The 27673-nt window shown below is 37.2% G+C and overlaps 1 protein-coding gene across 1 annotated transcript in view; it reads right to left on the reverse strand.

The window, feature by feature from the left end:
- Nucleotides 1-27673, reverse strand: part of acad11 (acyl-CoA dehydrogenase family, member 11) — a 78400-nt gene that overhangs the window by 45871 nt on the left and 4856 nt on the right. The window contains exons 6-13 of the mRNA XM_079862911.1: nucleotides 27266-27407; nucleotides 26775-26896; nucleotides 25693-25799; nucleotides 25227-25341; nucleotides 24815-24892; nucleotides 23730-23868; nucleotides 22723-22830; nucleotides 18145-18243 (exon numbers count right to left, since the gene is read on the reverse strand). Coding sequence (XP_079719037.1) covers nucleotides 18145-18243; nucleotides 22723-22830; nucleotides 23730-23868; nucleotides 24815-24892; nucleotides 25227-25341; nucleotides 25693-25799; nucleotides 26775-26896; nucleotides 27266-27407 — 910 coding nt within the window. The remainder of the gene's footprint in view (nucleotides 1-18144; nucleotides 18244-22722; nucleotides 22831-23729; nucleotides 23869-24814; nucleotides 24893-25226; nucleotides 25342-25692; nucleotides 25800-26774; nucleotides 26897-27265; nucleotides 27408-27673) is intronic.

Raw genomic sequence — 27673 nt, forward strand, 5'->3', positions numbered from 1 at the left:
ACTGAAACATTATCATTTTACATCCTGGACTCCCCCCTGGCTCCCATCGTTTTAGGACACCCTTGGCTCATCAAACACAACCCCAGAATCGATTGGCTCCAGCAAACAGTTTTGGAGTGGAGCACTAAGTGTCATGAGTCTTGTCTTGTGTCTGCCTGTTCGTCTGTTTCTGTTTCTGTGTTTCAGGAGGAGGCTGTGAATTTATCTAACGTGCCCACGGAGTACCTGGACCTGAAGGAAGTGTTCAGTAAGTCTCGGGCTGCGTCTCTGCCTCCGCACCGTCCCTATGACTGTGCAATAGATTTAATGCCAGGTAAGACTCCGCCGAAGGGCAAGTTATACTCGCTCTCCGTTCCGGAGAGGGGGGCCATGGAGAAATACATTTCTGATTCTCTAGCAACGGGGTTCATTCGTCCTTCCTCTTCTCCAGCGGGGGCGGGGTTCTTTTTTGTGGGGAAGAAGGACGGGTCCCTGCGACCTTGCATTGATTACCGAGGGCTGAATAGCATCACGGTAAAGAATACTTATCCTTTGCCGTTGATGTCTTCAGCCTTCGAGAGGTTGCAGGGAGCGTCTATCTTCACAAAATTGGATTTACGCAATGCTTATCATTTGGTCCGTATCAGGCAGGGGGATGAATGGAAGACAGCTTTTAACACCCCCAGAGGGCACTTTGAATATTTGGTTATGCCATTCGGCTTGTCCAATAGTCCTGCAGTCTTCCAGGCGCTCGTCAATGACGTGCTGCGAGATATGGTCGATCAGTTCATATATGTCTACCTGGATGACATATTGATTTTTTCTACATCTCTCCAGGAACATGTGCAGCACGTCCGACGAGTGCTTCAAAGGTTGCTAGAGAATGGGCTTTTTGTCAAGGCGGAGAAATGCGATTTTCATGCACAGTCTGTTTCTTTTCTAGGTCACATTGTGTCGGCTGAGGGAATTCGCATGGATCCTGAGAAGATTAAGGCTGTGGTAGAATGGCCAAGTCCAGATTCCCGTAAGGCCCTACAGCGGTTTCTGGGGTTCGCCAATTTCTACAGGCGTTTTATTCGCAACTTCAGCCAACTAGCCTCGCCTCTGACCGCCTTGACCTCCCCCAGGATGACGTTCAGGTGGTCAGACGCAGCTGAAGCTGCGTTCACCAAACTGAAGAGTCGCTTTGTTTCGGCTCCCATTCTTATTACCCCTGATCCTTCACGTCAGTTCGTGGTGGAGGTCGATGCGTCAGAGGTGGGGGTAGGTGCAGTGATATCCCAGCGTTCTCCCACAGACGACAGAATGCACCCATGCGCGTTTTTGTCTCATCATTTGTCCCCTGCAGAACGCAATTATGACATTGGTAATAGAGAATTGTTGGCAGTCAAACTTGCGTTGGAGGAATGGCGTCACTGGTTAGAAGGGTCAGGGGTACCTTTTATCGTCTGGACCGACCACAAGAATCTGGAATACATTAAGACTGCTAAAAGACTGAACTCCAGGCAGGCTCGGTGGGCACTTTTTTTCGGACGTTTTGATTTTGTTCTCTCGTACCGCCCGGGTTCCAAAAATGTCAAACCCGACTCTTTATCGCGTATTTTTGACCGTTCCGAATGCCCGTCTACTCCCGAGTGCATTTTACCTGAGAGTCTATTTGTCTCAACACTCGTATGGGAGGTCGAATCGAAGGTCAAGAGAGCCTTACAAGGGGTAACGCCCCCGGCCGGTTGCCCACCAAACCGCCTTTTTGTACCGGAGTCAGTAAGGTCTGACGTTATTCAGTGGGGGCATTGTTCCAACGTGGCTTGTCATCCAGGGGTTAGTCGTACCAAGTTTTTGGTTAAACAACGATTCTGGTGGCCACTTATGGCTCATGATGTTCACGATTTTGTATTGGCTTGTTCAGCTTGCACCACTGGTAAGACTTCCAATCGACCCCCTGATGGGCTCCTTCAACCGCTGCCAGTCCCTTCGAGACCCTGGTCCCACATTTCGCTAGATTTTATTACCGCCCTCCCACCCTCCCAGGGTAACACGGTAGTTTTGACCGTGGTGGACCGGTTCTCGAAGGCGGCTCATTTCATTCCCTTGCCCAAATTACCCTCAGCCAAGGAGACAGCGGTGGCTGTCGTTGACCACGTCTTTCGCTTACATGGCCTCCCGACAGACGTGGTTTCCGACAGGGGACCCCAGTTTGTGTCCAAATTTTGGCAAGAATTCTGTAGATTATTGGGGGCGACGGTCAGTCTGTCCTCCGGGTTCCATCCCCAGAGCAATGGTCAGACTGAGAGAGCCAACCAAGATTTAGAGAGAACATTACGATGTCTGGTCTCTAAGAATCCTACTTCATGGAGTCAACAATTGTCTATGGTGGAGTACGCCCACAATACATTACCAGTGTCATCTACGGGCCTGTCTCCGTTTGAGTGTAGTGTAGGTTACCAGCCACCAATTTTTCCTAGTCTGGAATCCGAAGTCGCGGTTCCCTCCGCTCACGCTTTTGTCCAGAGGTGTCACCGCACATGGACTAGAGCCCGTGAGACTCTACTCCAAGTGGGGGCGCGCACCAAGGTCAAGGCCGATCGCCACCGGTCTAGACCTCCCGTATACGTCGTCGGTTCCAAAGTGTGGCTTTCAACAAAGAACATTCCTCTCCGGTCCGTCTCGAATAAACTTGCTCCCAAATTTATTGGCCCGTTCACTGTCACCAAGATTGTTAGTCCGGTGGCAGTCCGCCTTAACCTTCCTCCAGCGTACAGGAGAGTTCATCCCGTGTTTCATGTTTCCAAAATCAAGCCAGTGTTTTATTCCCGTATTAATCCGCCAGCCCCGGTTCCTCCACCGCCGCGTCTCGTAGATGGGAAACCGTCATATTCGATAAACCGTATTCTGGACTCGAGACGGAGGGGACGCGGATTCCAGTACTTGGTGGACTGGGAAGGTTACGGTCCGGAGGAGAGAAGTTGGGTACCTGCCCGAGACATTCTGGATCACTCCCTTATTGATGATTACAATCGACAGGTAAGGGAGTCTGGGGACGCCAGGAGGCGTTCCTAGGAGGAGGGGTACTGTCACGGTTGGTAAATTCACTGTGTCCTTCTTGTCTCGTGTCACTGTTGTTTACATGTGTGTGGGTGTGCACGAGTGGGCGTTTCCACTCGCGCTCAGTTATCAGCGCTCCAGCTGATTCACATCATCTCATCACCATCACACAGCTGCAACTCATTCGCGATCCATATATATACTCACTCCTTATCTCCTCTCATTGTCAGATCGTTGTTTGATGTCCGTGTCTGAGATCCCGCGTTACGTGTTGGTGTTCCTGTTTCGTGTTCCTGCCTGTTCCTGCCTGTTCCTGCCTGTTCATTGTTTCACCGCTCACGAAATCACCTGGATCACTTCTTCAACCGGACATTTCATCACTTCTTCTGCACTGACCATCTAGTCCCTGCGTTGCCAGTTGCTGTGTGTGCTGGACTGTTTGTTTGTATGTTTGAAGATTATTTTTGTGCTTCAATTACATTAAAATCTGAGTTTCTTGCATCTTGCTTCCATCATCCTTTACCATGACATATAGTAGTTGAAACTTGGGTGTGCGATATTGACAAAAAAAATAAAAATCTCGATATTTTCTGGGATTTTATCGATAACGATAACTAGACTATGTTTTGCTGAGTGTGTTTATTGTATTGGTACCTTTGGTAGGTTTAGGACTGTCGTGGATGGCTCCTAAAGTTTTTGATATTCTTGTGACAAATTTTTTTTGTCTTTTCCAATAAGTTTAAATTGACCTTTATAAAGCCATTTTTAAACCTGAAAAAATGTATACATCATCTTTTGTGTCAAATTCTTACATTTAATCAATAAATTCAATTAGAATAAGACGACACAATAGGGTTGTTACCAATCAAATGAAATCAGTATCAGCAAAATTCATCTTTCCAATGCAGAGGAACCAGAGAAGCTGCAACATCATGAATCATGAAACATTTGTATGCTGCCAATCCCATCGTACGAATGATCGTACATTGAAAAAATTCATCATTTAAATATAACGGCCCTAAAAGTTCAGAAACGGTTTAGAAGCCTTGCCCCTAGGATTTACGACATGGAGAAACGTAACCCGACCAAGAAGAGGAAGTAATCTCATGAGAGAGAAATTTCATTTAAAATATTTCAAAAATATTAATTTATATTTATATTAAATACCAGTAAATAAAACAAAACATTTACAAACATTATAAACATTATTATTAACTTATAACTTATTAAGCGTATAAACGAACAGTATTTTTAACGAAGTCCCAGATTGTATCTGTAAAACAAAGTTCATACACGCTTTACTAATAGGACCACATGGAAGGCAACGCAAAGACTGTTTCTCACAACTTAGCATTGCATAACGTCTTGTAATCCTCTGAGGCATTGCTATCTTTTTATTGCTTGAGTAATTCTGCATTTGCGTCTCTCTCGTATTCCCTCACCTGCAACTAAATGTGCAAATAGGTGGGCAGGGCTAAGGAAATGATGTAGAAGTAGGCGTTGTTCTTCTGCAGAGGCAGTCTTTAGTTGCACTATGACAAAATCTGAAACAAGTTTTTTTGGTAGCTTGCTTTCAATAAAAGCTGTTTTTGAACTAACAAATAAGTTTTCATTTCTGAAATTTACATAATGTTTTACAGTACATAATTTAAATGTATTTATACGTATTTTTCAGTTCATGACACCCTTAAGTTGGAAATTGGAACACTTAATTTTGTAAAATATAATAATAATAATAATACATTCATTATATAATATATAATTTAAAATGATATAACTTCTGAGATATATAAATTATTAGATATAGTTAATAATAACAATAGTTGCTATTAAAATTTCTAATTAATTTATTCTTTTCATAAAATAATCAATATTTTATTAAAATTGTGAAAACATTTGAGAAATAATATTTTTATTTTGTATATATAAAATATACAGTATAAATATAATATATGTAGTGTTAATATAATTTATCCATTACACAGATAAATTTATTTAGTTAATATTTGTTAATAATTTGATTATTAACATACAGTAATCTGACATACAGTAAATACACTCGTCTTCTGTTCCACACTATGATGTCCTTCTGTTCCTATTCCTTTTCTACAGTTTTTTCCCTTTCCACTAGTTACTACCACTTTTAAAAGAACCGCACTGCCTTCACCAATTAAGTCATGCTAGAGGCTTCAGCATGCACATGGAAACACGCTAAGCTGCACAGCTTCCCGGGCCTGTTTTTCCACAGACGATAAGGGTGGTCTGGAAGCGATTGCACACATGCACGAAGGAGTAAAGGAGCTGTGAAAAGTTGAAGTTCAAGGCCACCAGATATGCACAAAACTCACCATAGGCCTGGGAGCTACCAAAGGAAATTGTCTATCCCAAGAGAGAAAAGTGAAAAGAAGGAAAAGAGGAAAAAATGTGGGGGGAAAAAAACATTGAGGGCAGCTAGTTCAGCCTTTGCATTTTTGTGGCTTTGTGGATGTAGCGGAAGTCACAAAAGAAAAGGATATGAGAATGGTTGAAAGGAAAGAGAGGAGAAGGCCAAAGGGTGAAGACGACAGCTGTCTGGTTCTGTTTTTGCTCATAGGGATGAGTTAATGTATAAAAAGTTCAGAAGGTTCATTCAGAAAACAATGAAAGGAAGAGTAAAGAGTGCTGTGAGAAATAATTTTAGCACAAATTGCAATGACAAAAGACTGTACTGGAATACATGGCATTAGGCAAGGATGAAATTTGTTTTGATGAAATTTGTAGACAGATTTCCTATAAAAGTTGCCAAATTGTTGAGCCTCATGTGTGATTATGCAAGTCTTAAGACAGCAACCCATTTGCCAAGTCAAAACAAATTGATAACGGTAGGTAATTTCATACTTTAAGGTCATTCCTAACAAAAAAAAACTAATGCAGAAACATGTGCCTCGTAGCTAGGAGACACATGACAAATTAAAACAATATGTGTTCTAAAATCGGCTCAAAATATCATGCATGCTTGATTTCTACTAGATGGAATCTGGAGGTTTAAAAAAGAAAAATCATACACTATGCTATTTTCTGTGAAAATTGTCAACTCAATTCTGAGTCAATTCTCTTACGGCAAATAGCGCAGATTCTTCCAAACTGTAAATCAGGGGAAAAATATGGGCAAATGTTGTGTTGTGTATTCCAAAATATGCTTTTCACTACTACCATAGTGTATGGTTGCAGAAAAAATAAATATGTTTTTATTGAACATTAATGAAGCAACAAATTTTGTGTGAAAATAAATCATAAAAGTTGATGGTTTGTTTGAAAATCTTATAATTGTATGAGGTGGCGAGGGGGTTTCTTCTCCCCGCACACAGGGTAAAAGGCTCACCAGCATGAGGCAAACGGCAAAAAATATTTATACAAATACTTTAGCTAAAGTAATATGTTTTTGATAATTTCTTAAGTTAAAACTTGTTCAAAACAATAATTTTAGCAAAGTTTGTACTGTTTTTGGTTTATTTTGATAAATAAATAAATAATTTTTGCTCAATAAATAAACTGATTATACTGTTCATTTTAAAAATACAGACAAACAATTATTTTAAAAAGTAAAGATTCTGAAAGCATTGAATGAGATCCCATAATAAATTAAAATAGCTTTACATTAGTAACAAATAAATATGACTCCAAATACGCCCCGCAGAAATACGATAAAGTCATTCCAAAAATCCCCATGGGCATCATACTATATCGTTGTAGCTGAATAAACAGAAGATTGAAACTCTTTGATTGATTAAACATGAATAATAAACACACGACTACGACAATATATGGTTTGTCTAAGTTCTTCAAGCCTTTTCAGGTATTTTCATGATAATAACGTTTATTTATACTTCAATGCTAATTGACATAGTCTTTATCACGGTATAGAATAGTCTGAAATAATACGTTGTGTGCCTTATTCTGTTTAAGAAGCCACATCATCTCACAGAAGGATGCTCAACTGTCGATATGAAGTGAGTTTGGAGTAAAAGCATTGTTGTCTTTTGTTGGACAAGAGGTATGGGATCAAATTCCCGCCAAATATATAGCGGTCGCGTATAAAAAAATAATAAGCGTGAATCAAAAATTTAAAAACACATGTAAAAATATATTGCACAAACTGATCAAAATGATCAGAATAGCAAACAACGTGGTCACGGATCAAAATATAATAAGCGTGAATAAAGAAATAAGCATGAATAAAAACTTTAAACACATTAAAAGTTATTTTGCACAAAACTTAAACTTATGGTCATGCTTTGTTAAAAAGTATGGTTTTATTACTGTGTACTTTGTGCTTTCTTGCATTTTCTGCTCATATTTTACTCTTTTGTACGCTTGTGATGTTTTTCTCTTCGCTCTTCTTTCTATGTTCTGCGCTTGCTCTTCCAAATGTTGCAGTTCGAGTTTCATGTAAATTAGGGCGGGCTTAAGCGTCACCATTGGTCCACTAGTTCTAGATTGACAGATACTCCTCTAGCCAATCAGTCGAAGAGGGGAGTTGACGTCACACCAATGCGACTCGTGGCTACTGATGCTTACTTGTTATACAGCTATTTTTTACAGTCTATGTTATACAGGGGAAGACGACCATCAACAGGACACCTTTAAACTGCATGTGTGCCTGCAACTCAAACTGTTGCCGGTATACGTATAAGTTACCTGGCAATATGGTATAGTTAAATTCGTCATCCTAACAACGACCTGTTACAGTTATGCCTGTCTGATGATCCATCATTCACCTCTAATGAACTTGACCTGGCACCGCGAGCGTCGATCTTCTCCGAGCAGCCACCACCTACTGGCCGTTTTACTTTCATATTTAATCAATAACAAGGATGTGTAATGTCGGTCCTGGGTGCAGAGTTTAGCTCCTTCAACCCTAATCAAACACACCTGAACCAGCTAATCATCGTCTTTAGGATATTTAAGACAGGTGAGGTTTTTAATCGGAGTTGACGCTAAACTCTGCAGGACAGTGGCACTCTAGAAACAACGTTACCTATCGCTGATGGAGATGTTGCTGTATTCAAATTTTAAGCTATATTTAAAACATTAATTCTAAAGTAATATGCAATTATGTAGCTATGTAAGTAAACACAGTAAGTTTGTAATAAATCACTGTATTAAATTCAACTGGTTTCTCTATATCTTCTCTGTAACACAATCATTTTCAATAATCTTGTCAAATTTGGCGAGGTTAATAAAAAAAAGGTAGGCAATGCGTAGCGGCGACAGGTCAAAGTCCTAAAGTCTTCAGACAATGGCCGTTTTTAACTTAGTTTTTGCGACGAATTGTAGTGTTTCATAATTGCAGGATGTTTCGCTTACAGCAGCCTTAACATATTGACATCATGAGCCAAGTAATACCTATTGTTTAACACCAATTACCAGTGTGCACATTAACATTCTCATGTATCTCAAAAAAAATGAATTTAATTATTTATGTCCAGAGTTCAGATAGCTTTACTGCTTGAAAGTCTTTGTAAAGTTAAATTGAACTGCCGTCTTCCCTTGTAAGTGTAGCACTCCTGTAAAAATAAAAATGAAATAAAAATGTAAAAATGAAATAAAAGAGAGTGCAGCAGTGCTGCTTTGTTGTTATATTTACTCAGAATGAAGTGCTTCACGGGCGCGCACCACCCACTGAAGTGTGTGGTGACCTATTTTTTTACAGTCTATGGCGGTGACGCAATCACGCTGGTATGCCAAGCGAAAATAATTAATTTAATAAATGCACATATCAAAGCACAAATAAGAAATTGAACAGTATATAAAAGTATTAGAAAAATAACATTTTAGTATATTATAATGGAATTGAAGAAATTGTACAAACATAAACAGCTTGTACCACGAGTCGCATTAGTGTGACGTCAACTCCCCTCTTCGACTGATTGGCTAGAGGAGTATCTGTCAATCTAGAACTAGTGGACCAATGGTGACGCTTAAGCCCGCCCTAATTTACATGAAACACGAACTGCAACATTTGGAAGAGCAAGCGCAGAACATAGAAAGAAGAGCGAAGAGAAAAACATCACAAGCGTACAAAAGAGTAAAATATGAGCAGAAAATGCAAGAAAGCACAAAGTACACAGTAATAAAACCATACTTTTTAACAAAGCATGACCATAAGTTTAAGTTTTGTGCAAAATAACTTTTAATGCGTTTAAAGTTTTTATTCATGCTTGTTATTTCTTTATTCACGCTTATTATATTTTGATCCGTGACCACGTTGTTTGCTATTCTGACCATTTTGATCAGTTTGTGCAATATATTTTTACATGTGTTTTTAAATTTTTGATTCACGCTTATTATTTTTTTATACGCGACCGCTATATATTTGGCGGGAATTTGATCCCATAAAGAGGTTCATAAATGCTTCATGTTTGGAAAGATGTTTGACACGTGTTGCTTTTTCAAATGCATGTTAAAAGCGCCTCAAACTCGCAGTGCTCTCAGATGGAGCAGCATTTATTTGCAACATTTTGGAAAAAGAAATAATAATTATTGTGCCTTTCGCCCTAACTGCAAGAGCGCCTTTTACGCCAAATACCATACATATTCTTCCTTAACTGAAAACCTGTTGCTTTAAGCTTGAACAAAACTTAACATCATTAACAAGACTTTTGTCTCAAAAAAGTCAACAATTTTATCAACTCTCATTTGCTACATAAATTTACATTTGAAAAAAATAATTATTATTTTATCAAATTAGCACAGAATCAACTTTGCGTTTCTTTCCGTGAGCCAACGTCAGCCAAATCAGATCGGATCAGCCATATTTACACGTGCATCATCAAAAGCGTTTTTTAAGAAAAGTGCTGAGCTGAATTTCTATGCCATCTAGTGGTTTAAGAGAATAAAGTCAAATGTGCCTTTATCCCGATGCCTTTGGCCCAGTTGTACCCTATATCTAATCAAGTCAAGTCATCTTCATTTATATAGCGCTTTTAACAATGTAGATTGTTTCAAAGCGGCTTTACAGTGATAATAGGAAATTAAAGTAACAGAGATTGTTTTGGCTTTACAGCAGCTCTAGAATAAAGTTATTGTCCAGTTAAAGTTAGTTTTGATTGATTCACTTCCGTCGCAATTATCATTAGTTATTAACTTGGGCCGCTAACACGACACCATTTTAAGAGAAAACTCTTAAGTTCTTTCTGCGCAAACTTCAAAAACGCGAACCTGTGAGAACGCTGTTGGCGTGCACATGCGTATTAAGAGTTCAGTCTATAGGTATGCACATTTGAATATATATGTGCAGGCGTGTAGTCCTTCCCTACAAACCAACCCTCAACAAACTACTTGTCTGGTCTTAAAATTTATAATACAGACCGTTTTTCGCTTCAGCATAGCCACACGTATCGGAATTATCCCGACAACGTTTTATCTGTAGAGAGGTAAAGGGAGGGGAGGGAGGCCTTCACAGGGGAGAGACTAGTTGACACTTCAGGACTGCGTTGTCGTCGCATCCAGGCGTAGGTCCTTCATCAGATCTGGATACGGCCTGGATCCGACGGACTGCGGTAAACCTTGGATAAACAGAGAGACTAATATTAGCGTAGACGCCATTCTTCTTATGATGTAACAAGTACATCAGGATTTATGGGAAGTGTTCCCGGTTCCGGCTGACCTAATCTATGCAGCCTAACACTGAATTAAAAAAAGTCTATAATGTGTTATGTGTATGCTAGGTCAAAGAGATGTGTTTTTAGTCTAGCTTTGAACTGACAGAGTGTGTCTGCTTCCCGGACAATGTTAGGAAGACTGTTCCAAAGTTTTGGTGCTAAATAGGAAAAGGATCTACCGCTAGTCAGCAGTCGATTTTGATATTCTAGGTATTATCAACATGGCCGGAATTTTGAGATCGCAATAGACGTGAAGGACTATAATGCGTTAAGAGCTCGCTCAAGTACTGGGGAGCTAAACCATTTAGTGCTTTGTAAGTAATCAGCAATATTTTAAAATGTATACGATGTTTAATAGGGAGCCAATGCAGTGTTGACAGAACAGGGCTAATATGGTCATAAGAACTCGAGCTGCTGCGTTTTGGACCAGCTGTAATTTGTTTATTAAGTGTGCAGGGCAACCACCCATAAGAGCATTACAATAATATTAATAATTAATGTAATTAAAATAATTAATAATCAATGAGAGCACATGACGTAATTTAGATATATTTTTAAGATGGAAAAATGCGGTTTTACAGATACTAGACACGTGACTTTCAAATGAAAAAATGGTATCAAAGAGCACACCCAGGTTCCTAACCGACGACGAAGACTTGACAGAGCAGCCATCAAGTGTTAGACAGTATTCTAGATTGTTACGCGAGGAAATTTTTTGTCCAATAATTAGAATCTCAGTTTTTTTCAGAATTGAGTAGTAGGAAATTACTACTCATCCAATTTTTTATATCAGGTATGCATTCCGTTAATTTTGTGAATCGGTAAGTTTCGTCAGGGCGTGAAGATATATAGAGCTGAGTATCATCAGCATAACAGTGAAAACTAATTCCATGTCTCCCAAGGGTAGCATGTACAGAGTGAACAACAACGGTCCTAGTACTGAGCCTTGTGGTACGCCATACTGAACTTCTGATCGATGAGACATCTCTTTATTTACTGCTACAAACTGATAACGGTCAGATAAGTATGATTTAAACCATGCTAATCCAATTCCACTAATGCCAACATCATTTTCGAGTCTATTTAAAAGAATCTTGTGGTCAATGGTATCAAATGAAGCACTAAGATCAAGTAACACTAATAGTGAGATACAACCACGATCGGATGATAAGAGCAAATCATTTGTTACTCTAATGAGAGCTGTCTCAGTACTATGGTACAGTCTAAATCCTGACTGAAAATCCTCGCAGATATTATTTCTAAAAAGGAACATAGTTGTGAGAATACCGCCTTTTCTAGTATCTTTAACAGAAAGGGTAGATTCGAGATCGGCCTGTAATTGACTGATTCTGTACGATCAAGTTGCGTTTTTTAACAAGCGGTTTAATCATAGCCAGCTTAAACGTTTTGGGTATGTATCCTAATGACAAAGATGAATTAATGATTTTAAGAAGAGGATCTATGACCTCTGGAAGCATATATTTCAGTAGCTTAGCCGGGCAAACGAAAAACCTTTATAAATGATCTTGATCTGTAACATGAGATGGGCGCCGCCATGTTTGTTTGGGCTGCAGTTCAGAGATTCCTGTCTGTTGGATTTATTACAGCACGTGAATTCATCATTTTCTCCCGAAATACATGAAAGTAAGTGGCCGGTGAACTGGGAGAAGATAGAGTAAACTTTATAGTTATTTACACTGTGTACACAGAAGTGATAGGTCTAACATATCTGTAACATGGAGTCGGCTTTGCAGCCTTGGCTAAATTAAGTTTACACGAGACTAGATAATGATCTGAGATGTCATCGCTCTGCTGCAGAATTTCAACGGCATCAACATTGATTCCATGTCATAATATTAGATCTAGAGTATGATTACAACAATGAGTAGGTCCTGACACATGTTGTTGAACTCCAATAGAGTTAAGAATGTCTTTAAATGCCAATCCCAATGCATCTTTTTCGTTATCTACATATATATTATAATCACCAACAATTAGGAATTTATCTGCAGCCAGTACTAACTCTGATAGAAAGTCAGCAAATTCTTTGATAAAGTCTGTATGGTGCCCTGGTGGCCTGTATACAGTAGCCAGCACAAATCTCAAATGTGATTTATCATTTACACTATATAATGTTACATTAAGCACCAACACTCCAAAAGAATTATATTTGAAACTAGACTTCTTAGTAATTTTGAGAATATTACTATAAATTACAGCAACACCTCCCCCTTTGCATTTCAGACGAGGTTCATGTTTATAACCATAATCTTTTGAGGTGGACTCATTTAAAGTAATGTAATCGTTTGGTTTTAGCCAGGTTTCTGTCAAACACAGCACATCTAGGTTATAGTTTGTAATCATAACATTAACAATAAGTGCTTTTAAAGTAAGGGATTGAATATTCAGCAACCCGAGCTTTATCATTTGCTCATTTGTATTATATCTGTTTTTTATTTGTTGAACATCAATTAAATTTTTACCCTTAGATGGGTTTGGAAGTTTTTTGTATTTCCTAATCCGGGGAACAGACACAGTCTCTATATGATGATATCTAGGTGAAAAAGGCTCTATGTGATGGGATTTATCTGACCTTGGTGACATGAGACAGCTCTCTATGTGATGGGATTTATCTGGCCTTGGTGACGTGAGACAGCTGGCAGACGGTAGGTTTAGCCAGTCTGTCTGCTTCCTGACCTGAGCCCCAATTCATGTTTGAGCTCTAAGACTATGTGCCATATTACTAGAGAGAAGAGTAATCTCCATTCGTTGTTTGATTTTGGCATCTAATTTGGATCAAAAAGAGATGTGTGACGTCAAACTTAATCCTACTGGTAGGCCCCTAATCCTACCAAAAAAATCATGATCCTAAACTTGATATACATATCGAAATCATATGCTCAGACAGTGATTCAACTTTAAAATTGAGTGTCCAAGACATAGTGAACCCAGAGATTGTAATGTGACTTTTTAAAAGCAGGCAAGTGATCAGCTAAAGACAAAAAAGAAGGAAAATCTGACCCCCAACCCTAGCACAATTATTATGATTTAAAAAAAATAATATTAAATACAGGCTTGGACCCGGAACCAATTATCTTTGTGTCACGACTTATAAGCATATATGGAGCAATTTCTCTCCAAGCAAGTGAATTAAGTTCAATATTCAGTTTAGATATGACAGAGGATTTTAGAAATGTATAGAGAGAAGGGAAACAAATGCTTAACACCAGATAATTCATAGGGGTGTAACGATACATCGATATGTATCGATGCATCGATATAACGTCTAACGATACGATGCATCGATTCCACACTTAAAATATTGATGTACACCTTTATTTTGACACTCTCCACATTCTCACGTAACATCCTTCCGCCAAAGCGCACATTTTCGTTTACTCACCAAGCGCCTGCTAGCCTGGTAATACCAGACTCTGCTACTTCACTTTGCTTCGTAGAGAGAGTCTGGAATAGCATAATAGAGAAGTGTTTTCTCTCTCGCGGGGGGGCGCTTGTCTGAAGTTTAAAATCATTGGTTACCCGTAAGCCAATCACATAACGTTTGTTTATGGCGTGTGTTATGCGCATGCTCAGCCGCATCTAACTTCCACTGTAAACACATGTATGATGCAAAAACTAAACCATCGAGCGAAATACTGGAGTGAACATGGCTGTGAACGACTTTTGCAGATTATGTGAAGTAAATCTACGCAAGTACGCATCCACCACAGTACAATCAGCGTCTACGTCACGGCTCTCAGCCCGCCCTCTGTTCGTTGATTGGCCCGGCTGTTTTCAGGCCGGTGGAAAACTGAAAGATACGCTGCTATCTCAGACTGACTACAGGAGCGAAATGAAATTAGCGGAAGTAGGAAGTCTGACGTAGTCAGGCTAACCGCCTGCCGGTGTGTAACGTTAATCTCCTCATCTGAAAAAGACGCCTGACAAGACTGACTAAACCCTAAACAAGTTTTTTTCACAAAAGTCGGTATTGTCCGCTGTCAAGGCATCGCGAATTCATGTTTTACAGCAGAAACAGACAAGCACTCGCACCCTTGTTGGTGAACACAACACGATAAGTCCGTTTTAGCGACTCAACGCGCAGTATTCAGGTCAGATGTCACTTTGAAAAGACTCGCTGGCTAAGAGGAGTTTCGTCAAAGCTGACTAAAAGTGATCGAGGATGGATAATTTCAATGAACTCGTGATATCTTCTTCAGGGCGTAAAAGGAAAATAAAACCTGAAACATTTTCATGGAACCTTACTAAAGCAGCTCGTTTAGTGGTGAGGGAAAAGCTCTCTGTACTGCGTGTACGTTATCACAACAACAAAGTTTGTTAGGCGTCTATGTCAGCTGAGGAGATTAACGTTATGAAGATTAACCGAGTGTTGTATTATTTATCATAGCAATTACTTGGTTTTGTTTGACTCAGAAAGATGAAATGTGAATGTATCTGCTCTGCTAAAAAAAAAAAAAAAACTTTTAACATATTAAAGCATACTTTCAATTAACTTTAATTTTGTAATTTACCTGTATTTTTTAAGTTATTATTATTATTAATCAAAACAACCCAGCTGCAGTTTGATTGATAGCCTATTACTTGGATGCACAATAATAATAAAAAACATGATTTATGAAAATGAACAAGAACGGAGTACTTGCAAATGACCACTTCTGTTATAAATGTCCCAATTGGGAGAGGGTGTGCAATTTTCAAAGAGTTTAATTAAGCGTTCATGTTATATATAACATAATATATAATTATATATATTATATTATATATAACAAAATATATTTTGATTGCATTTGTGAGTTAATAAAAACGTAACTGGTTGTGTGAACATAATATCTAAATATCGATTAATCGATCAATATAGCCCTGAATCGAATCGAATCGTATCGTGGAATTTTTTGAAGTATCGGAAAATATCGTATCGCTGGCTGAGAGAATCGATATCGTATCATATCGTGATGAACTGTCCGATTTACACCCCTAATAATTCAGTACAAGAAAGTATGACATTTATATCATCTATAAAGTACACAGTGTACAGTATAAATCAAAAATGAATATCCGATAATCATCAAACAAAATCCACAGCATGTAAATACAAACAGTCAATACAATCTGTTTAATTAAAATCATGTAATTTCTATCTGCATACTGCAGATGGTGTGCCTAGGAAAACCAAGAGAACTTAAACAACAACTACCCATCCAGCAAGACAACGACATGAAGAGGTCTTATCAATGAAGCAATCCTTTTAATTCAATCTTGTCACATGTTTCAATGTTTGTTTGTTTTTTACAAAAAGTGTTTTTCCACTAAAAGTAGTTTATAAATATTAGCCATACTTGCCGAAGGCTCCTAGGTGAAAAGTGTTAGGCCACTGAATGTCATTACACCAAACTGTCTATGATTAACCGTTTGAAATTCACTCCACATGTGTCAACAATAAAGATATGTTTAGCAATCCCCAGAACTGATGGTGGTTTATGATAGTAGTGGAAAACAACATCTGTACATCTTCAAAAACAGGAGATATGAAGCACTTACACACAACAGACTCATCTGGTAACCAAATAATTTGGATTTGCCATTCTTCAAATGTACCCTTTGTACTGATGAATCTGTACATCTGCACGAGTTTAACAGGGCAAGAGATAGCACTGGAAAGCTTGGATTTCCATTTCTCAGAGACACAAAGATCACTGTTTCCACATACGCTGATGAGAGGTTTTTAAAACTCCTCAGAGAGACACAAAACAACTTTGGTGACAAGTCAGATCAGACAAAAAGATCTCACAACTTGTCACTATTCCTATCTGAAGATATTTCTCCCATAACTGTCAACCGACCACCCGTGAACTTCACAATCCACAACGTCTGTTATAAGAAGTATTTCTGAGCAACAGGATTTATGAGGTAACAAAATGTTGTTTCATGTGAAAGGGGTCTTTTAGAGGGGAAACTACTACATGCAATGGTAGTGTTGACGCAAAGACCTGCAACAAAATAAGGTAATCTTTTTAGACCAATATTCAACAAGAAAAAATTGCAACCCCTTTTAGCGAAACGTGATGTTTTAGAGTGAAATAAGATTCAATAAAAAAATTATTTTAACCACTATAGATTGAACGATAGATAATTAGAACGATAGATAGAACGATAGAACAATAGATAGAACAATAGATAGATAGAACAATAGAATGATAGATAGAACGATAGATAGATAGAACGATAGAACGATAGAACGATAGAACGATAGATAGATAGATAGATAGATAGATAGATAGATAGATAGATAGATAGATAGATAGATAGATAGATAGATAGATAGATAGATAGATAGATAGATAGATAGATAGATAGATAGATAGATCTATTCAGACTTTATTAAGTTAATTTGGTGTGATGATAGAGAACAACAGGCCTTTGGTCCTTTGCTTTGAGGATGTTTAATTCAGGAGGGCCCCGAAACCACAAAGACCCATGGCTAGAACCATCTGGAATGTTCTACAGGGGACAATGTCTAAGAGGAAAATACCAAAGCAACTCTAAACATCCCATACAGATTAAAAAACAACCTTCAGCACTGTAAACAGGATACAATGCCATTTTAAACCCTGATCATTGATGTTATCTCACCACAGTAAACGGTAAAACTGCCTTTCATCACATAAAGTTATGTTTTTTAATCCCTGTCATGCAAGTCCCAGTCAACACGTCAACAAAATGCAATTATGCATGCCTGCGGTCAGCTTTCCTAAAAATAAAAATAAAAATGAAAGCAAGAGAGTATGAGTCTACAGCTCTCAGAGGGCAGACTGTTCCTTCAAACGGATTCGGTTTAAAAACTGACTCATGAAGATTCAGTTTTTAAATGGAAAATGAGGTAAAAGACAAGCCACAAACTGGGAGTTTTACAAAAATAATGTTAGCATGTCATTTACAGTGGGAAAATCCTTCAAACTATGACTTTTCCTGAATCTTGTCAAAGGCAGGAAGAGATCATGGCAGGTTTATCCTCGTGGCTCAGATTTAGCTCTGAAGCTGTGAGGCAGGAACTTCGACTAATGGGTCTGTTTCTGCTTTGCCACCCGTTGCGAGCGCTTTGAGTTCCCCAAGTCTGTGTTTATCGTTCACAGATTCTGCATAGCTGGTTTGTGTAAACATCTTAAATGGTTTTTAAACGTCATGCCAGTGATCATGAAGATTTGGACGAACATGGTCGTTTTGTGGGATGAATCATTCTGGTGATATATTTCTTTATGTCTTTGTGGTGAAAGATTGTTAAAAATACTAAGGCTAAGAAATCGGAACTCCTGCTGTTTCAGTGTTCCTTTTAATGTGTTTAGTCTCCACAGGGGAGAAACCCTAAAAAAACAACATTTATTTTCTTGACAAATGACAAACAAAATATTTCTTCTCGCCTTCTACTTTCGATCTCATTCTGTGACATTCACACACTTACCGCTGCTCCACCACTTTTTGCCGTTAATGATAAAATGGTCTTTGTTCCTGTGAAGGGTGCACTCCATGTTTGTGGCATCACTTGAAGCAACATCTGGCTCTAAGACAAAAAAAAAAAACAAGACAAGAGTATCAGGTTCAGTAATAAAAAATATTTTAGAAAAATTAAGCAGTGAAGAAATGTTAATGAATTTTTTTTTATATTATGTAAAAGTCTGGTTTTAGGGACAATGTGTTTTTAAAGATGCACATTCACAAAAGAGTTATTTATTTGGTTATATTTTTGTGAACCAAATGATAAGGGTTTGGCTGGTAGCCAATAGGGCAGTGGTTCTCAAACAGGGAGCAAGGGGCCTTAGAAAACTTCAAAGGGGGCCTCAAGATGACTTAAATATACTTAAAATGATTAAAAATAGTAGTGCTGCAAATCTTCTTTTTTTTTTAAATAACTAATTAAATCGCATTTTTTTTCTGTAATTTACGTAATTAAATGCACCTTACATTAACATGCATACCTATAAAGTATGTATATATTTTTATATTGTAATAAAATTTCACAATTAATCTTCAAATTAATGTAGAAACAACAAAGATTGTATATTTTAAATATTTGTTTAATGGCATCTTTTTACTAAGTACAATGGATCAGGGCCAGTACTGATACCAATACTGCTACTGATGTCTATTAAATTATTATTATTATTTTTCTGGGTAAGAGATTAGTAATTATAGACATTTTTAATCATTGTATAGGCTTTAAAAAGAAAACCGCTTTTAATTTAAATGAACATAAACCATCTTCACATAAGCACATGATAATAAATGTCATATTAAGCCTGTGCCTTTAATATAGCAGGGCTTTACGGTAAGGATTTTTTTTCAGATTTTTACTTGCCCCGACAAAAGTTCACTGGCCCCGTCACAAAAAGTTTTTGACCCATGTTACTTTGTTTTTGTTTTTTATGCCACGATTCTCAATTCCAATTTTTATAGCGCATTAAAAAAATCATAAATTTCAAAATATTTCAGTAATAAAATTAGGACAAATAAACAAATTACAAGCGATAGCACAATCAAATACAATTTAAGACAAATACAAATGAAGTAAACAGTGCAAGGGTAGGTCTAAGAGGAGTACTCAGGCAAGAAATACTACAGAAATTGAATAACATGATCCAATGTAAAATTAGGTATTAAAATAGAGATTGATCCTTATTAAAGCTACAAAAGCTATTCAGACAAGATCAGCAAGTTATTTTTTCTCTTTTTCTTTTCTTATTTTTTCATTTGTTCTTTGAATAACATTAATAACACAGATTTCAGCAGGTACATTATGCTGTTGTCACTTTAAAGGTCCCGTATTATGCCCCTTTTCACAAGATGTAAAATAAGTCTTTGATGTCTCCAGAGTGTGTATGAGAAGTTTCAGCTCAAAATACCCAACAGATCATTTTTTACAGCATGTTTAAATTGTCATTTTTTGGGGCTCAGAAAAACGAGCTGTTTTAGTGTGTGCCCTTTAAATGCAAATAAGCTTCTGCTGCACGACACAGGGGGCGGAGCCTCACAAGCTCGCGCTCAGTCTCTCAGGACAATTTCATCTCACGGAATGATGATAATATCAGAAACTCTCAGTAACGGTGTTCATTTCGAGTCGGACAATAATGCCTACAGAGTCAGAGTGCTGTATAGAGATGAAACAGGTATAGTTTAGTAGTTTAATTACGGTTATTATAACGTATTTGTCATCTGCTTGTATGTATCCATTATTTATTAATAGCCTACAAGTCTGCTGTCTGAATGATCAAACATATACTGATGAGTTTAATAAAGTTTATTGTACATCACACAAAAGATGAAGCGTCAGTTTTACTTCAGAAAATCACCGTAAGAACTGAGTAAACACAGTAAGTTATAAGAAGTGCGCAAGTACATAAACGAATTTGGGTAGAGTTGAGGGAGCATTTCTGTGGGCGGAGGTTAGTCAAAAAACTGTTCTACTGACGTCATTAAAGAAGGAAGTAGAGGGATGTATAGTCCAAACGAGCCGTTCGATGTAGGCGACTTCTGTTAAATAAAATATCTCGCTTGGTATTGAACTTTGAGCTTTATAATTTTACAGATATTATTTATGCTCTAACAGCAACATTACACACTAACTAAAGTTTGAAACATGGGATCACGAAGAACGGGACCTTTAAGACATGAAGCGTATGATGCTGATTTGACACCCATCCAATTTTCTGTCTTTCTATCTCTTTACGTTAATTTAAAACTTAAGTCATTTAAGGCTGCTTACGAGAATACAAAAACTGGCATTTTGACATAATTGTGTATGTTTTTGTTTGTTTAAGCGCTATAAGACACAAAAGATAACTAATATTTGCTTGAATGAATGATTGGCTGATCATAGGAAAGGTCTTAATGTGGACCATCCTGGGTCGGCCACTCTCTCTTGCTTCACAGAGCTGAAAACATTTAACAAGGTATTTATTATTTTAATTCACCCCCTCAACAACTGTGGGGTGGGGGTTGGCTTTAAATATATTGTTGTGGACAATAGGGAACCTTGTCAAAAGTCAAAAAGGTGGTAGAGGATAATCTCCTTTGCTAGTGAAAAAGAGAGACTGGCTGTTAAGGCAGAAATGATAACCTCGCATAGATATTTCATTTGAAATCTGGCATTTGTTACACACACAAGTAAAAAATACAGCTATCGTCTGTATGACAGCTAAAACGACACACACACACACACACACACACACACACACACACACACACACACTGGAAATAATGATATATGAAAACAACACCATCTGTATAGGCATGTTGAGAAACTTGATGCCTTTTTAAATCACCATTACACATGTGCTCACACATATACACTCTATAGCCATCTTTTGGCTTGCTCTATTAGCAGGAGAATCAAAATCACTTTGTTTTCCTAAATCTCATCCACCAGATATTCCACTCCTTGTTCACTCATTGAACACAGACCTCATTATTAACCTAAATATAAATCCTCCTTATAAGTCAAGTACTAATGAGTGTGCAACATTAGAGAGGCTTGAGTGTGAACCATATCTGGAGACTACTGCGGCTGCGCTCTGTTTTATTATGTTATGCTGCGTTCAGCTGTTTAATAAATCTAATGTAAACACATCAAAGAAAAATATCCAGTCGCTTTGGCTTTGGGGAGTCATTCATTGACTGGATCAAAATTCTATATAAATCACCTTCAGCCACTATCATCACCAATTGACTAACATCACATTGCTTAAACTGCACTGGGAACTAGACAAAGATGCCCACTCTCCCCCTAAATATTCACCATTTTAAATGAACCGTTAGCAGAAGCCATCTGTCAAAACATTTACATTAAAGGAATTCAAACACTAAATATACAACAAAAAAATCAGCCTTTACGCTGATGATGTATTACTGTATCCCCAACAACATTCCAAGAAACGATTAAACTTATTGATTCATTCTCTAATATTTCTGAATACTTATTTAACTGGAGTAAATCTTCTATTCTTTCATGCTTGGATGTGACATCAAAATAAACCACCTATACCTCCGCACCAATCACATTACATACTTAGGCATTCATGTTTCCCCCAGGCTGTCAGAGCTGTTTTGTCTTAACTTTACTTTATTCCTCAAAACAAGAGATGTCTTCAACTCTGGATGAACTTATCATTATCCATTTTGGGCAAAATATCAGTAATAAAAAAGACAACATTCCCTAAATTAAACTATTTATTCTCAATGATTCCAATACAACCCACCCTCACCTGGTTTAAATCTCTAGACTCAACCATTACCAAATTCTACTGGAAAATAAGACCCCAAGAATTAAATTGACGACCCAACAGAAACTAAAAACACAAGGAGGACTGGAAGCACGATATACTACTGGATGGAACCACAACCACAACTTTACCAACTCACTGAGGCATAAATAGTCCTCACTTTAGATGAGCTCACAAAAATAGTTTACTGACAACTACCATGTGTTATAACTACCTGAATTAATCATGAATTACAGTAGGAATACATGTTAATAAAGCATTTATTAACACACTGAGTAACTATTACTATATGTCTAAATAATAAGATGTATAAATGTACCGTAAGTTTAAATAGTTTATTAATCATTCACTTTCTAAATGATATTATGAACAACTGACAACTCCTAAATAACTGTTTTGTAAATAATGTAATACATAATTTAGAAATTATAAACTGATTATTTATATACAATTAAATACAATTATTAAACACATCATAGATATGCAAGAATAAAGCATGTATAGCTGTACTTATAAACTGCTTATTAATGTATATTAATGCTTTATAAATGATGAATTAACTATTTACTAATGCTTAACTAATATTCATAGCATGCATTTATTATAAAGTTATTATAAAGTGTTACCAAAAAAAGAATTAAGAATTAAAAAAAAATGTCCAGTCAGTCAGATGAACCAGAAATCAGCTAAATTATAATAAGCTTCCTAAAAACTGATCAGTTAGTTAGTACATTTTGAAAATAAGTTGTTTTTACACGTATCACCTGTCATACAGAAGCAGGACCGTATGTCTCCTCTCAGCAAGGGCTCCAGCCAGAGTCTCTTCTGTTCCTCAGTGCCAAACAGGTGCAGAACTTCCATATTCCCAGTGTCTGTTAGACATTTACTGTATCAATACTACCATAAGTCACTCAAAATTTACACTGCTGTTCCAAATTTAAGGCCAATAAGATTGTTTTTAAGAAATAAATACTTTTATTCAGCAAGGATACATTAAATTGATCAAGTGAAAAACTTTTATAGTTATTTCTAATATTTCTATTTCTAATAAATGCTGTTCTTTTTAACTTTCTATTCAACAAAGAGTCCTGAATCCTATATTAAAATATTAAGTAGCATTGTTTTCAAAATTGATAATAATAATAAATGTTTCTTGAGCACAAAATCAGGATATTTTAATCTTCTGAAGGATCAGGTGACACTGAAGGCTAGAGTAAAAGATGCTAAAAAAAACATTTTAAAATATATTAAAATAGAAAACTTTAAATTGTAAAAATATTTTACATTATTACTGTTTTTACTTATTTTGATCAAATAAAAGCAGCCTTCATGAGCATAATAGACTAATGTCTTTCAAAAACATTTAAAATCTTACCAACCCCAAATTTTTGAACGGTAGTGTAAATACAATTGTGTTGATTGCTGACACAATCAGCGAGATTTTCTGTTTTAAATAGAAAACATGTCTACAAATCACACCAAATGTAATTCTATGACATGCAATTTACACTAAATATAAAAATAAATATCAGTAACGACAAAAAAAAACATGTAGATATACTCAAAATATGACACTTCTCTGATAAACCTGATTTTCACTAATTATGGTTGTAAAACTTGTTACATTTCATGTTACTTTTATTATTCTGTACTATAATATATAAAAATACACTTATATATTAAAAGTAAGAAGTGTACCTTAAGTAGCTTTAAGCCAAAATCAAAAAGCCTCATAAAAACAATCACATTTCTGACCCATTCAAACACCCACCTGGGGCTTGGCAGTTGAAGACTTCGGGGGCGTAGAAGCAGTGTCCTGTCTGCTCTGCGATATGAGCGTAATCCAGCTGAGAGAGGCCACTCTCTAAAGGAAGAAACAAATTCCACAAGCCTGCGGCTCGAGCCTTTGCCTGCTCACACGGATACATAGAGAAAATATGACTCACTCCAGGTCAATTAGATACATTAGGCCGGTGACACACTGGATGCGTGGCGTGAGCGCGGCGTTTCTGTTGCGTGTCAGCTGCGTGGCGGCTGCGTCGCGTTTTCCATGTCTTTGCACACCAGAAGCGTGTCTGACGCGGCGCTGCTGCTGCTAGGTGACATACTGGTGATATATTTGACACATGGGGAGAGAGTTGTGGAAGGCCTATATTTCATGTTAAACATAAATATATAGCAGCAAAGACAACGTCGGCAGTGTTGACGGCAATATAGACTATAGAATATTTCGTTCTGTATTGACAGGTGCAGTATTTGAAAATCGATAATATTTTTTTAAATTGCATTTATATTTGCATTTATGTCAAACCATAGACACTTTCAAACATCAAAATGACATTTATTAATATGTATTCGTGTCAAAATGTCATATAAACATCTTTTCATATTCAATTTTGCTTGGAAACGCTTCCGACGCTTGCGTGTCGCGTGAAAAATAGGCGTCGGTTCTATTTCTAGCATGCACGCGTTTTCCGCGCGGCTCAAGCCGCGCGTGTCACGCACGCAGTGTGCAAGCTCTAACCTGTTAACATGGGAGCCTTCTTTGACACTGGTGAATTTTGGGGTTGGTATAATTTACTCCAGCCATTACTCCATTCTTCACTGTCACATGATCCTTTAGAAATCCTTCTAATATGCTGATTTGATGTTCAAGAAACATTTCTTATCATTATCAACGTTGAAAAAACAGTTATGCTGCTTAATATTTTTATGGAAACCATGATGGATTCTTGTACAAGTCTTTTTGTTGTCACTTCTGATCAATTTAATGTAAATCTTACTGACAACAAACAGCAGTATAAGTTGTGATATGATGGTACTATATAATATTCCAATAATTGTACGTATCATCACCTTCAACTCCTCTAACACAGGAGGTGTGTGCCATCTCTCAGGTGTGTCCTTATGTTTGGCATAGTACTCCTTTACTTTCTATACAAGAGAAAATAAAAGGGGGAAATAAGATTCTCCTTATAGTAACAAACAATATAATTGTACACAAACAAACAAATAAATGATAATTATTATTATTATTATTAATCAAATACATTATAATTTTATTGTCTTTTTATAAAAAAAACTATAATTTAATATATATATATATATATATATATATATATATATATATATATATATATATATTGCATTTTATATTTGCATAAATTCAAATAACCAGATAATCTCCTGATATTATGAAAGATGTTTTGACATCATATCTTTCTGTACTCTCGTAAGGATTTTCCACACAGCTGACGGCAGTGCTGACCTTTTGCGCAGGAAGTATGTGCTTTCTCATGAACTCTTTCACATGCTGAAGGACAACCTGACCTTTGGGTGACTGCATGAACAGCTGATGAGAGATCGGCAGGGATAATGTGGGGCTGCAATCAAAAATTATTGCAACCATAATTATTTATAATTACAACCAAGCAAAATTTCAAACAACATACCCTGACAATAAAAATACAACCAATAATTATACACCCTGCTTGCATTGAAACACCTTTAATTACATATTCTCCTGTTTCCGAAACAACTTCAAAGATAAACCACAAAATAAAACCAAAATACAGCATGCTTTTTAAACAAAACTTGTTGTCGAAGTGAAATAATGAAAGATCCTTAGAAAGTCTTTTTGGACATTGGAAAACTGAAAATAACCATTAAGAGATGATCTGTCATGCAAGTAATTCCTCTAATGTGCATGAAGAGTTGAGATTGTGCTGTTGTACCTGAAGGCAATCTGTAAACCCAGCTCGGCTAACGGCTCCACGCTCTCTCCAAACTCAGCTGCGTTCATTGAACTGGCATTGCCCAACAAATGCCTTGCATAAATCCCCTTGCATAAAATGGGGAGAGAAAGAGAATTATTGGTCCTGAATAACTTTAGCACCTGTGTGATTTTCTCTGTGTATTAGTTGTGTTTCATAAAGACAAAATAAACAGAAGGTTCATTTTCAGAAGGTCATTCGCAACCATGAACTACTGCATACAACTGACATTCTAGGAGTAAAATCATCTACCTTCATAGAATATGTTTATTAAATATGTTTTTCTCATTTTAATACATGGCTCTGGAATACTTTGTGACAAGCAGGACAAGGCCGACTTGCCACAACTTGATTCTGATTGGTCAGTTGTAGTCAAACATACTGTAGTTGGTCAATGGCCATGAATAATTGACAGTTTTTCCAAGCAACTGATTTCCCTCATGTACTACCATTTAAAAGTTTGAGGTCGGTAAGATATTTTCAATGTTTTTGAATAACTCTTTTTTTCTTTTATATTGGGGAATAGTATTATAAGTTAAAATAACAACTTTTTTCTATTTGAATATATTTTAAAATGTAATTTATTTCTGCTGGCAAAACAGAGATTTTCAGCATTCTAATATGCTGATATTATGCTCAAGAAATATTTCCTATAATTATCAATATTGAAAACAATTGTACTGCTTAACATTCTTGTGGAAGTCGTGATACATTGTCTGTGGCGAGCAGGATGAGGTCGAGGACCATGAGAGAATGGCGCGAGGCCGGTGGCGTGATTGATAATGAGCGACACCTGCGCAACGCACCGGTCTCGTATCTCTTACGGAGAAGCGGAAGCATAAAGGGGGAGCGAGGACAGTGGAGGTCGAGAGAGACCGGTGCATCGCGGAGGTGCCGCTCATTATCAATCACGCCACCGGCCTCGTGCCGCTCTCTCACGGCCCTCGGCCTCATCCTGCTCGCCACAGTCATATTTACAGGCACAAACAGTTTAACTTTGTTTTAACAACAATGGCTTGACATGGCCTGCATGAACTTAATACCTGCGCAATTGCAGCCATTTTGAAAATGGCCATGGAAATAAAGAAGTTTAGCTGGGGGAGAGAGTTTGGGATCCCTCGACAACAGCAGTAAATGGAGATCAGGTCATCTGGAGATGGAATTCCTGTTCAAAAGCAACAGATGGATTAAAGCAATAATAAAATAACATAAAAAGGACACTGTTTCCTTAAAAGGTTAGTTAACCCAAAAATGGAAATTCTGTCATCATTTATTCACCATCATGGTGGTCTAAACCCATAAGACTTTGGTTCATCTTTAAAACACAAATTAAGATATTTTAATGAAACCTGAGAGGTTTCTGTCCCTCCACAGAGAGTTCAGCTAACCAAAACTTAAAAGGGTTATAAAGGCATTGTAAAACCAAACCAATTAATCAAACCCTTATGGGTTTGGAACAACATGAGTGTGAGTAAATAATGAATTATCCCTTTAACTCTACAAAAATATTTGTAAAAAAAAAATAATTCTCCACCCTTGACTCCTGTAACTCCGCCCATTGTACTGATGACTTTGTAGTGACTGGGCCAATAGTGTGGCATGAGGAAATAGGCCAAGTCTGCTATTGGCTGTCCAGTAGTGGACAATTCCCAATCCAGCACAGCCAGCACACGAGCCTGAAGAGAGATAATAAACCTTTTAGGAGACCCATATGTTCCCACATGTAAAAGTCTGAACTCTTTCATAGGAGGGACTGAGGTATTGGTTTGACTGACAGAAACACATTGTTATATCTACTACCCATCATTACAAAATATTATGTGGGAAAATAGAGTTTCAATAAGCTTATTAAGATTGTTCTGCTAAAAGACATGTGACATTATAATGGGCGGTTAATTTAAGACTTGCTCTGCCAGTTGGTTTTGATTTACTTGATCTTTAC

Source organism: Squalius cephalus (genome assembly GCF_949319135.1).
Source record: "Squalius cephalus genome assembly, chromosome: 25".
Taxonomy (NCBI): Eukaryota; Metazoa; Chordata; class Actinopteri; order Cypriniformes; family Leuciscidae; genus Squalius; species Squalius cephalus.